The 13,820-nt window shown below is 33.1% G+C and overlaps 1 protein-coding gene across 2 annotated transcripts; it reads left to right on the top strand.

Moving 5' to 3' along the window:
* The first annotated feature begins 131 nt into the window (after nucleotides 1–131).
* Nucleotides 132–13,460, top strand: LOC111504740 (chitinase-3-like protein 2). 2 transcript variants are annotated; one of them, XM_074174023.1, is made up of 7 exons: nucleotides 132–684; nucleotides 739–872; nucleotides 927–1,305; nucleotides 2,741–2,965; nucleotides 8,241–8,456; nucleotides 11,336–11,358; nucleotides 11,440–13,460. In XM_074174023.1, the coding sequence occupies exons 1-7, from the start codon at nucleotides 620–622 to the stop codon at nucleotides 11,703–11,705; spliced, it is 1,308 nt and encodes a 435-aa protein (XP_074030124.1). In that variant the 5' UTR covers nucleotides 132–619; the 3' UTR covers nucleotides 11,706–13,460. The 2 variants fall into 2 exon arrangements, with proteins under 2 accessions (XP_074030124.1, XP_074030123.1); XM_074174022.1 differs by having other exon boundaries at nucleotides 135–684; nucleotides 11,336–13,460.
* The last annotated feature ends 360 nt before the right edge of the window (nucleotides 13,461–13,820 follow it).

Genomic DNA, 13,820 nt, shown 5'->3' with positions numbered 1-13,820 from the left:
TTTTTGGGTCTAACCCAGATCCACTTCAATGTGAGCTCCACCTGTAGTAGCAACATGGGCTGGATAGCCCTCGCAGCTGATGTCATTAATGTAAAAATAATAATGAGAAGAAGAACTAATGTAGGATTCAGAAGAAGAGTTGTAGAGAAAATTTAATTACACGATAAAAATATATCTATATAAAACAACGATAAATATAAATGTAGAGTACATTTTTGACAGCGACGTTATAAATATGGACTGGCCATTGAAGAGAGAATATTGCCTCTAATAACTAAAAAATGGTGAAGAGATGCAGGTCTGGGCATTTACGTCACTCATACACTTCATCACGATGTTTTACGTGTTGCATATTTCCATGTGAAAATTTTGGGCCTTTATTTGACACATGATTACAGTGACGTCACACCTAGTCATGTTATCATATCTATTGTTGTTGCCCGTTGATTTGATATTTGATAATTTGTTTCAAAACAAACGAAATGTCTATGTTTGCTTTACTTATATATCTAATTTCTCATTTAGATATTTATTGAAAGCTGTGATTTTTCTGTCCAGAATATATCAATTTATTGGACACGACCTTTCATTTTCTATTTTCTGAATTTTCCTAGTGTTAATGATGCTCACTGACGACGTTTGTCGTTATAGAGTATTAATCCAAACAGGAGGTCGGATGGATAAGTATATAAATTTCTCCTTAATATAGTTACTTGGAATTTATAATAATTTTCTTAGGGGAAGGTCTGTAGACTGGAAAGTGATTGTAATACTGGCTGTTCTTATCACTCCTCCGCTATTATTTTACATAATTTATGCGATTGTGTTTGGAATATATCCTAGTCTGAAATACCCTGGAGTTACCATGAATGGTAAGTTATAGTTATGGCATACCTACTGAACAATAAAGTTGTTTTTGTTTGTAGTACCCGAACAAAGTATTAATCGTGCCGTATTATACAACTCCATACAAAATTCATCATTCAAAACCAACTTCCAGTTGAAAGAACGGAAAGCAAATTACGTGAAAACTTATAAGCTAGTCTGCTACTATTCATTGCCTACTACAGCTGATTCACTGCAAGTAGATGAACTGGATCCTTATTTATGTACCCATATTAATGTTGCATTTGCAAAAGTAGTAAATAATTCTATCCTGATTAATGATTCTCAGAAGGAAAGTCTGGAAAAACTCGTCAACTTGAAAAATATCAACAAGGATCTGAAAATACTGATGTCTGTAGGAGGTTCTGGGAATGATGTTGGTTTTCCAGAAATGATATCAAATCACAAAAATCGAAAAAGGTTTGGTTATTACTAGGTTTATTATATATATATATATATATATATATATATATATATATATATATATATATATATATATATATATATATATATATATATATATAGAAAGTCACACACACTCTCCACTGTGTGCGAGTAGTCAATAGTGTTTGTAATTATTTTTCTAAAGGGCAGTAATCATTAACGCTCGAACATTTTCATAACTTAAGGAATGATAAAGCAGTTTATGATTTTATAACATATCCAGGATTACTTTTTCATAATTTACAATCGTAAATTGTAGCAGTAGATTGTAAGAGTCTAAAAAGTATTAACCAATTTTAAACCCAAGAGAAATGAAATGTATAAAACCGAAAGCTACCTGAATAATTAGGGGTTTTAAAAAATAAAGTGAAAATACTAATTAATTTCACCGAGAGTGAAAAACTTGAATTGTTTTTTTTTGTTCATTATTTTTTTATCTCTAAGTATATTGATTTAATTTATTAGTAAAAGTTACTTCTTTACATGATCTACACATCTTCGTAAGGAGTTCTTTGGAAAGTTTCCCACAATTTTTTGTGGAAAGGTAGAGAATTCAAAGCCTGAAAGCTGTTTTTTTCAAAAAAAGTAACGTTTGCTTAACTTTGATAGTTCAATCTTAATTGAAACCAGAGCCCAAAAACAAATAATTTGTTATCCAATACAAAGTGTTCTAATGCAAAGCTAAGCTTTAAAATTATTCACTCAACGATATTTGCCCATCGTCTTTCACTGCAAAGCAATTAGTTGAAACCAGTCCTATCAAGACGCCATCTAGGAGATCGATAGAAAACTGAATTCATGAATGTCAAAGGTAAATAAAGGCGGTCCATTGAAGAATCAAGTTTGGATATCAACTGGCGAATGAGATTTTTCTTCCGTCTTTAACTGCAGGGCAACTGGTCCAAACAAAGATACAGTTATTAGTTGACTATTAATGCAAATATTTACCAATTATCCTAACTTGTGTTAGTGCTGGAGGAATTGCCTTCAAAATAATTGAAATATTTGTTAAAAATTCAAATTTAATATAATATTACGTTTTTCCCATAGGTTCGACAATAACTGACCACATTGTACAATTAAACTCGTTTTTATTTCACTACTACACTGCCAATGCGACAAACAAACTTCAGACTAACACACAAATGTCTTTCGCCTTATTAGCTCACTTTGTACCGCACTTTCAACTAGACTAGTCCCATCTGCCTGTTGGTAGTGCTTATATATCCCAATGGAAGTCTTCGGAAGTCGATAGGAATATTCTCAAAGGGATGCGACATCTAGAACTATCGAGAAGCATATGATTAAATGTGAAAACCAATCAACATGAGGATCATGTTGTTGTTGTTAAATATTTGTTACGTATTTATGTTAAGTAAGTACTTAACTCACTGCCATGTCTTTTTTTCAGTTTTATACAGTCTGTGAGGAGCTACGTCAAAAATTTCAAAATTGATGGAGTTGATCTTGACTGGGAGTTTCCAAATGAACACCAGAAAGTTCATTTTACTCAACTACTTGAAGAATTCAGAAAAAGCATTAACAGGAATCCAAATTATCCATATCTTTTAACAGTAGCAGTGGCAGCTCCATATACAATTGTCGACAGCTCTTATGCTGTTTCATATATGAATGAGTTAGTATATTTTATTAGTTATGAATAATTTCAGAAGTAGCTACTAATGATACAACCATATAGCTAGACATGTCTGGGAGAGTTTCAAAAGTGATAATATGAACCCATAGTTTCACATAAATTGTACCAACTCCACTTAATGTACTGAGCATAACCCTCCTAACTACCCAATTTGAGTATTATACAGATATAAAAAAAATCAGTGAAAACATTATCTGATTCTTATACTGTTATTCTGTTAACTTGAAACAAATCCTTTTTGAACATACTGACACTGAATAATATTATAGGTCAGGGGTGATTTGCCGCAGTAATAGCGTGTCCGACTCGTAATTGAGATATTGTTGAGTTAGAATCTGCCTTCAAGCATATATTTTTCTCACAAGAATTTATCTAGTTGAGGGCGGATTGATTCTGCCATGTTACATGGCTGACGGAACTGCGAGTAGCATCGATACTTCCTAGGTGGCTTGGGGAATTATTAACATTGCCTACCGAGAACACAAGGCCATAGTCGTCGATGCCAGTGACGACAAAGAATCTCATAGGTAACATGACCTTACTCAACTAGACATTGATTGTGATAGTTATGAAATTTGAAGCGAATGAATTAACGTTTGTAATGGATAAACGCAGTATTGCAAGACAACTTGATAATTACTTTTCGATGAAATCTATAGGGCGATTTTATCTTACACTTTGAATGCAATTTTTTTTAGATTTGAAGAGTAGGTAATGAGTTTCATAACAAAAATAATGAATTACAATGTTTTAAAGATTATAATTATGATACCAAACTAGCCAATCATTACTTTATGAATCTCTTGGAGATAATTCTATAGGTATTCATATTTTATTTCAAAATATTTGTCCGTTTTTGTAGCTTCATATCTTCATGAATATTTATTCTCTGGTTCGTGGTATATAGGTACTGATCAATAGGGAATTTTGTACTCTATACATTGATGCTGTCAATTTTTTTTCCAAATTTCAATTTTTTACCTATTTTCAGCTCATATCTTTATGATGTTGTTAAGTGGTTTTTGCAAATTTTTCTGTAAGAAATATTACTGGAGTTTTTTCCCAACACCGAATCATTATTTTTAATACCTCGACACGTGTTTCGATCACCAAGTGATCATCTTCAAAGAGGAAGATTAAAGTTTTAATCAAAGAGGAAGATTAAAACTGGTTTTAATCTTCCTCTTTGGAAGATTAAAGTTTTAATCAAAGAAGAAGATTAAAACTGGTTTTAATCTTAAAACCAGTTTTAAACTTAAAAGATTGAAGTTTTAATCAAAGAGGAAGATTAAAACTAGTTTTAATCTTCCTCTTTGGAAGATTAAAGTTTTAATCAAAAAGGAAGATTAAAACTGGTTTTAATCTTAAAACCAGTTTTAAACTTAAAAGATTGAAGTTTCAATCAAAGAGGAAGATTAAAACTGGTTTTAATCTTCCTCTTTGAAGATGATCACTTGATGATCGAAACACGTGTCGAGGTGTTAAAAATAACGTAGAGGAAGATTAAAGTTTTAATCAAAGAGGAAGATTAAAACTGGTCTTAATCTTAAAACCAGTTTTAAACTTAAAAGATTGAAGTTTTAATCAAAGAGGAAGATTAAAACTGGTTTTAATCTTCCTCTTTGAAGATGATCACTTGGTGACCGAAACACGTGTCGAGGTGTTGAAAATAACGAAGAGGAAGATTAAAGTTTTAATCAAAGAGGAAGATTAAAACTGGTCTTAATCTTAAAACCAGTTTTAAACTTAAAAGATTGAAGTTTTAATCAAAGAGGAAGATTAAAACTGGTTTTAATCTTCCTCTTTGAAGATGATCACTTGGTGACCGAAACACGTGTCGAGGTGTTAAAAATAACGAAGAGGAAGATTAAAGTTTTAATCAAAGAGGAAGATTAAAACTGGTCTTAATCTTAAAACCAGTTTTAAACTTAAAAGATTGAAGTTTTAATCAAAGAGGAAGATTAAAACTGGTTTTAATCTTCCTCTTTGAAGATGATCACTTGGTGACCGAAACACGTGTCGAGGTGTTAAAAATAACGAAGAGGAAGATTAAAGTTTTAATCAAAGAGGAAGATTAAAACTGGTCTTAATCTTAAAACCAGTTTTAAACTTGAAAGATTGAAGTTTTAATCAAAGAGGAAGATTAAAACTGGTTTTAATCTTCCTCTTTGAAGATGATCACTTGGTGACCGAAACACGTGTCGAGGTGTTAAAAATAACGAAGAGGAAGATTAAAGTTTTAATCAAAGAGGAAGATTAAAACTGGTCTTAATCTTAAAACCAGTTTTAAACTCAAAAGATTGAAGTTTTAATCAAAGAGGAAGATTAAAACTGGTTTTAATCTTCCTATTTGAAGATGATCACTTGGTGATCGAAACACGTGTCGAGGTGTTAAAAATAACGAAGAGGAAGATTAAAGTTTTAATCAAAGAGGAAGATTAAAACCAGTTTTAAACTTAAAAGATTGAAGTTTTAATCAAAGAGGAAGATTAAAACTGGTTTTAATCTTCCTCTTTGGAAGATTAAAGTTTTAATCAAAGAGGAAGAATAAAACTGGTTTTAATCTTAAAAGCAGTTTTAAACCTAAAAGATTGAAGTTTTAATCAAAGAGGAAGATTAAAACTGGTTTTAATCTTCCTCTTTGGAAGATTAAAGTTTTAATCAAAAAGGAAGATTAAAACTGGTTTTAATCTTAAAACCAGTTTTAAACTTAAGAGATTGAAGTTTTAATCAAAGAGGAAGATTAAAACTGGTTTTAATCTTCCTCTTTGAAGATGATCACTTGGTGATCGAAACACGTGTCGAGGTGTTAAAAATAACGAAGAGGAAGATTAAAGTTTTAATCAAAGAGGAAGATTAAAACTTCTTTTAATCCCGAATATTTATTTATTTTATTATACACGAGTTTTCCCCTTTTTACATATGAAATATAGATATATACTCATACTAAATATAAACTAAAAATGAATAATTTGGCAGAACTACAGTATTAGACGGACACTTATACTAATAATCTTTTCAAACTGGTTTTGAATTAATTAAATGTTTGTCCAGTGAATTCTAAACCTCTATTGCAATATTCATTACCTAATCTAACAAAACGTGACAAAATACTATGATAACCATAATTTTGGCGATGGTAGGGAATTTGGTATAATTCAGAGTTTCAAATAGGTCTGTTTGCGACTTCAAAAAATTAATATCATGTAGAGTTGTAACAAACACTTGGTTCGAATCGTACCTTTCAGATCGGAGTCAAATGGTGAGGACAACGGAACTCTCGGAAATTAGGGCCATTTAATCTGGTGTCTACAGGGTTCTGTGTTAGGCCCTATTCTGTTTCTGATATATATCTGTTTTAAAATCTGTTTTTCCGTTAATCAGTTGATCATCTGTATGATTAACATATCTGGTCGGGTAGTTTCACTCTATTGATGCTCAATATGGTTTCAGATCAATGAGGTCTACATCATAAGCAATGACGGAAATTGTTCACACCATTGCCCATAATACAGATTTGGGTATCAGCACTCGCTTAATTCTTTGCGATCTATCTAAAGCATTTGACAGTGTTTCACATGACATATTATTGATAAAACTTGAAAAATATGGTAATAGAGGCATAGCATATGACCTTAATACATTCCTTTTTGACAGACAGGCTGCAATATATATTATATAACAATGTAAAATCTGATACAAAAGTTGTTAAGCATGGAGTACCTCCGGGATCCGTACTTGGTCCCCTTTTATTTATTGTATACATAAATGATCTTCCTAAATATATTGATACAGCAAATGCTTTTTTTTGCCGATGATGCAACTTTTGTCATAAATAACCAACAAGTGGGGAAACTAGATCAGTTGTCATGTGAAACACTGGCAAAATGCGAAACATGCTGTAGCGTTAATGTTCTATGCTTGAACGCAAATAAGACTCAGGAAATAACCATTGCAAATAGATTCCAGATGCCTGACGGTGACAAAGAGGTGTGTCTACTAAGATTCCACCTTGACAACAAATTGAATTGGAATGGACATACGACATCATTAGTTTCGAACGATTTGCTAAGAACTGCATATTTTGGCATGGCTCATTGCCACATAAACTATGGAAGCAGCTCATCCCTTCTCTCTTCTGTATTGATATTACAGAAAAGGGCACTAAGATGTCTCTGTGAAGTCAAACCCAGAGAATCGTACAGGAACTTGTTCACTGCCAATAAAATGTTAACAGTCATCGCACTTTCTATCTTAGAGACGGTTTGCCTTATTTATAAACATAAATCGAAGTTCAACTTTGCCTCTACTCCTTATGCTACTCGTAATAGCAATTATACCTTTAAACTTTCCATCCCAAATTCGAATTTAATCATGATTCGATATACTATAATAGTGGTAAGTTGTTCAATCATTTACCATTAGAAATGAGATCTGCAAATCTAAACAACATACATTTCAAAAAGGCGGTGAAGAACCTACTTGTTTATAGACCCTTTTATAGTTTGGAAGAGTATTTTAGCGAATCCTTTTAACAATATATTAGCAATTTATTCTTTGTACTATCACTTTATACATGGTGGTATTTTATCTATACATTTTTAAAACTTTTTTTACATTTACATTCATTGAACTGTGTCAATAAGATGCAAATCTTCGTACAGTAAAGTATAATTTGATTTGAAGAGGACTAGTCAGAAACGACCTTCATCAACTTCATCGAATCCCAAGCACACACTTTTATGCTGCCGAAATTATTCGACTTGTGTTACGTTGAGAAAAGTGCGCTGATTCAAATGGAATTTACTTCAATTGAGCTGAATAAGTATTCACTGAGATAATTACAGTTTAAAGTAGACTATTAAAAACGAAAAAAACTTTTGAAACATCTTAATATATTTTTACTTCTCCATCTTGATACAAAAAATGTAAGTGAAAGTTTACTTTTTTCTTTGATTATATTGTGTAGGAATCCTGTAAGTGATATCTGATTTGATTCCATTACGAATATTTATATGAAAATAGCTAACTCGAGAGGGTTATTTCTTTCAGCTTATGCCTGAAAGTAACTTCTTCTACACATCTTCATGTGGAATTAATTTTTGAAATTGATTACTTCCTTCCATTCTTTGTAAGATTCTCATATTTTTTTGTATCAAGATGGAGAAGTAGAAAACCAAAACCTTTCCTGAAAATTATTCACTCCTAAAAATATAAGTGAAGCATTTTCATTTTATCATGATATATTTTTCAGGTTCGTGGATTTTATCAATTTAATGTCTTACGACTATCACTTTTACACGAGAGAAACGCCCTTCACTGGAATAAATAGTCCTTTATATGCATCTGACAACGAAAAATTTATCTTTTCTACTCTGAATGTTAATTTTTCTGCGTATTATTGGAACCATTCGGGAATGGAACGCAGCAAAATAATTATAGGATTGCCAACCTATGGCCATACTTTCAGGTATGATAAATAATTATTGAATTTAAACCAATTGAGTTACAAATGTTTTTATTACAACTTTCTAAAACAGTCAGAATTACTCTTTTCATAAATTGTCATTATTCAGATGTTGAGGAAAAGTTAGTGGCAAACAGTTTCATGGTGAAAATGTTCAGGAATGTCTCGAGAACAGGGTTGTACTAACATATGTTTGAGACCAGTGTACAATGATAAAAAAATCGCTAATCGAATGTACCCCATACTTTAATGTTAGCATATTTGCTAGACATTGAATGATATTATTCAAGAAATGGCATAAGACTTATTCACTACACTCAATACTGTGATTCTTTATTTCAAAAGACAACTTGGAATGAAGGCAGATTGTTTTTCAACTATTATTCATTTTTCTAGCTATTTTATTTTGATTTTCTGTTGGTCAAAATTGAAAGTGTTGTTTTAAGATTGTTAACAGAGTTAGTTGTTGGATGTGAAAGATATGGACTGCCATTGTCTACGAAAAATTTTGAAAAATTATCTGACCGAATATTACTTAGAACAGGGGTCTCCAAGCTACGGCCCGCGGGCCAAATCCGGCCCGCCAGTGTCATCAATCCGGCCCGCGACAGCCAATGATTACCTAATTGTTGTTACTATTGCTGTGATACGTTGAAGAAGAAAACACAGAATGATAATTACTCGGTTTTATTTACTTGCAAGGTAAAATTGACGACAGAAATGATGACAAAGAAAACTTCAAGTGTCTAAGTTTAAGCATTTTAATAACTAACAAATAATTGAAATGAATCACAGTAAAACAAAAACACTAATGAGATTTATGTAATTGTGATTTTTCACCGACAATACTTTGTAGTTGTGGATCAATTTTACTTGTACCAATTATCAAAAGAGATTTAAGATGCTCATCGGTTAATTGAGATCTGTAAACATTCTTTGTGTACTTCATCTTGGATAACGTTTTCTCACACAAGTAAGTAGTACCAAAAACAGAAAACAACCCACGAGCAAAATTATACAAATTATCAAATTGTTTCAGTGGAAGACTCTTATAAAATTCCAACAAAGATGAATTTTGATATTTGTTCTTGAGCATATCACTGCACCGGAAATCAATAATTTCCATTTGGACTTCCGGAGCCAGGGTTTCAATGTCAGAATCAAAAGGATTTTGAAAAAGCTTTATTTCATTCGCAATGACATCAAAATCTGAAAAATGAGCATCAAAATTTATCTTCAAAGCACTCAAAGTTTCGATTGCAAAATTGACGGGAAATTCAGTCTCTGTAGTGTGGCTGAATATTTCACATGTTTCAAAATGTGTTAAACATTTTTTACGTAATTGCGATTGAAATAGTATTATTTTCTACCTGAAGGATTTGATATTGGTGTATAAATCAGGGAGAATCTGTTTTTCTCCTTGCAATCTCAAACTCAGTTTGTTCATATGATTTGTCAAATCGACATAGAAGGCTAACTTCCACATCCATTCACTATTTTCTAAATCGGCAAAAGGGCGCTGCTTCTCATTTAAAAAAATTTCGATCTCTGTTCGAAGTTCAAAAAAGCGCTTAAGGACTTTTTCGCAACTAAGCCAGCGTACGGCAGTATGATATAGTAAATCATTTTCTCCAATCTGTTAAATAAACTCGCGGAATTGTCGGTGATTCAGCCCAGTGGATCTGATGAAGTTAACAACTGATATGACTGGTTTTAGAACTTCAGACATATCCAAACATTTTCCTCCCAAGGACTGTTGATGAATGATACAATGTAAGACTAATGGTTTTGAACCACCATCATTTTCTACAGCCTTTGACACAAGTGCAACCACTCCTTTATTTTTACCATACATATTTTTGCCTCCATCAGTTGTTATAGATTTCAAATTTCTCCATCGAAGGTTCTTTTTATTAATGGCATTTTCAACTCCCTTAAAAATATCTGCCCCAGTTGTCGTGTCGTGAATACTATCGATATCAAGACATTCTTCATACACTTCATAGCTTTCATCTACTCCGCGAATAAAAATCAACACCTGAGCAGTATCTGACACATCCGTTGACTCATCCAATGCTAGAGAAAACCACTCATGATGTCCATTTTTGTCAGACAATTGAGATGATATATTTTCTGCGATGTCTTGCACCCTCCGAGCCACGGTGTTTGCTGACAAACTGACACTTTTAAATAAATTTACCTTTTCGGGGCATATTTCTTCGGCTACTGCAATCAAGCATTCTTTTATCATTTCTCCATCGGTGAATGGTTTGCCACGTTTTCCGATTTCAAGAGCCACACGAAAGCTGGCGCGAGTTTCAAACTCTTGTTCAGTATTCGCTTTGGTAAACAAAGATTGCTGCGATTTGAGCCCGCGTTTCAAAGCTTCAAATTTTTCCTTCCGCAAATTTCTCGTATACTTGGAGTAACTTTGAAGATGTTTCGCTTCTTTTCTATACTAACATATCACACATAAAAACAAAAAGTCAAATCACAATACTTTTATTGACAGGTGTTACTTCATTTCACAATAGACAGTTTCGCTTCCTTCGCCTTTCCTACGCAGACTAACTCGCAGTTGCGCCGGTGGCCTTTTTATATGCAATTATTACTGCCATCTCGAGGTGATCGGAGTACACTAGCTAGAACCAGAACTTTCTCGAACCAACGCGCTAATTCCAAATATTTAATTACGCCTAATGCCACCTAGCGGCTAGCTGAAAAAGATAGTACATAGTACCACTACTCGCCACTAGAAACTGCAGATTATTATCATTAATAATCAATTGATTATTTTTTCAATCACCCTATTTATGTGTTCATTGTATAATGGCAAGTCCGTAAATAAACAAATAAATAAATCAGTATTATTATTATTTCAGGCTGGCAAACCCAAACAACAATGGTATGTATGCTCCAGCACTTGGTTATGGAGAACTAGGAAACTCAGGATTTGTTGATTTCCCTCAGTTATGTCAATTTCTAGCTTCTAATCAAATCACACCAATTTTTGACATGGAAAACAAGAGCCCATATGCGTTCAAGGGATATGAATGGGTATCTTTTGATAATAGCCAGAGTCTCAGATATAAGGCTGAGTACATAAGGGATAACAGGTTTGGAGGGGCAATGGTGTGGTGTTTGAATTCAGATGATTATAAGGGACTTTGTCAAAGTGAAAATGGGGGTGGTAAGAGGTTTCCTTTAATATCGACTATTAAGAATGTATTTGCCAATGGAAACCAGTTGTAGAGAATGGGTACCTTTCATTGAGGATTTATTACTCACACATGGAGGTGCTGTGTTGTGTTGATAACAATATAATCATGCAAGCTAATTTACCAATACATTTTCTAGACTCACATTGTACAGTGGCGGCGTATGTCAGATATCCAACGCTCTCCGTGGTATTAGCCAGAGGAGTAGTTGTTTTCTGATAGGTGTCAGTCCATTGATCTACAGTGTAGGCCTGAACGAATTGTTCTTTCAGATGATATGATTCACAGTCGGTCTTCAAATATGCCCACCTACTATATGTGAGCCCATACAGCATGCACCGTGCCGCTTACCTTTGGATATTTTAAATTATTTGTGAATGTGTTTCCGAATCTGACCACACAAACCTTTGAATTCACCTCACATTGTTAGTCACAGTAGCACACGGTGAAATATCATTTTCGAAACAGAAGATTATTAAAAACTTCTTTAGATCAACACTGTTGCAAAGTCGATTAACAAATTTATTATTTTCTTATTAGTCAGTGGGATTAACATGCTTGGAGACTGGCAGTAAACAAATCCAAAGAAATGAACTTTGAATGTTCAAGTCCGTCTCGGATATACCTACACAGTAGGTTGAATGGACTGTCGCTTATCAGAAAACAACTACTCCCCTGGCTAATATTACGAAAGGCGTCGGATATAATTCAACGCCCTTGAATGTTTAAAGTTCATTTCTCTTTAGATTTGTTAACTGCCAGTCTTCAAGGCAGTCTACTCATAAGACCGAACAGATTCAGATTGGACAAATCAAGAAAAAATTCTATGAACGTTGGCTGTTATAATATCTTGCCTCCTTAAGTTAAAGCTTTCGATTATAATACTTTCAAAAAATACCTAAAGAATCATCTTATCTCAAACACATTCTATTCTATGGATGAATATGGCTGCCCAACTCTAGTTGGGCAGAATAATGCCAATGATCTGTATTAGCTTTTCTAATGATAATAACTTTGATGTATGTCTATATTTATATAGACATTTTATGATGTATTTTAAACTGTTTGCTCTGCATAGCCGTGACTTCTCTTATTTGTACAATGTGTCTGTATGAGTTAATTGTACACCTAAAAGATAAATAAATTAATATACAATATACGTAGCCCACTGACTAATAAGAAACTTTTTCTTCCGTATTTAGAGGAATCGAGCAAATTACGGATGTGCAGTTGGTTAGTACCTCATCCACTAGATGGAGTGACATTTTGTTGTTCACTCCAACTTAGGAAGAGGAATGAAATACTCTGAAAGAACTCCGATTTTCAATTATGGAATATCATTGACTTTAGGTCGATGACGGCCACTGATGAGTGGCTAATGAGCCCGAAACTGGTCTGCAAGTGTGCCCCTTTCAAAATTGAACGTCAATTCTTTCAGTTGTATTGCCAATTGCATATGCAGGAAATTTTCTGTGAAGATTCCTGCACTGACGCCTGTCGGATATAATCCAACGCCCTTCGTGGTATTAGCCAGGGAAGTAGTTGTTTTCTGATAGGCGTCAGTCCATTCAACCTACCGCATAGGTATATTAGAGACTGATTTGAACATTCATTTCTTTAGATGAATTTATTATTAATCATTGAACCTGAAAGAAAAATTGAAGTCAGCGAAGTTGTCACAGATTTTGGTAATTCAAAATTTCAAGAAGTTATTTTTTGTTATTATACTCGGTAATACAAGCATCCTGTAATGATTTGTTATTAAATTAAATATTTTGTAATAACTACAGAGTTGTCCTTTTTATTTGTAACCCGTTTCCTAAAAAATACTTTTGACTAGTGTACAGACGGCAACAGGCCAATCCAGCAAAAAATGTCAAATTTCCTCAACCTTTTTTCAAACTTCCCAGTTTTAATCTTCCTCTTTGAAGATGATTACTTGGTGATCGAAACCCGTGTCGAGGTGTTAAAAATAACGATTTGGTGTTGGGGAAAAAAACTCCAGTAATATTCCCAGCAAAAAAATGGTTAATTTTTAATGAAATGCCATTTAAATGAAATGACTTTTTATGTCGAGAAAGGAAGTAACTACAAAATGCGAACTGATGTGATTCATGTGTTGAAATGCTAGATATTTGAGAGTTATGTT

Source organism: Leptinotarsa decemlineata, unplaced genomic scaffold (assembly GCF_025532065.1).
Source record: "Leptinotarsa decemlineata unplaced genomic scaffold, Ldec_3_MD MMD2_tig00000505_RagTag_RagTag, whole genome shotgun sequence".
Taxonomy (NCBI): domain Eukaryota; kingdom Metazoa; phylum Arthropoda; class Insecta; order Coleoptera; family Chrysomelidae; genus Leptinotarsa; species Leptinotarsa decemlineata.
This window is presented reverse-complemented; position numbering and strand designations above follow the sequence as displayed.

What these genes read in the sequence shown, in the direction of transcription:
- LOC111504740 (XM_074174022.1), top strand. Translation starts at nt 620, where the DNA reads ATGATGCTCACTGACGACGTTTGTCGTTATAGAGTATTAATCCAAACA. An exon ending in CCCTGGAGTTACCATGAATG is followed by an intron (nt 873 to 926) that starts GTAAGTTATAGT and finishes TTTTGTTTGTAG; the next exon opens with TACCCGAACAAAGTATTAAT. An exon ending in AATCACAAAAATCGAAAAAG is followed by an intron (nt 1,306 to 2,740) that starts GTTTGGTTATTA and finishes TCTTTTTTTCAG; the next exon opens with TTTTATACAGTCTGTGAGGA.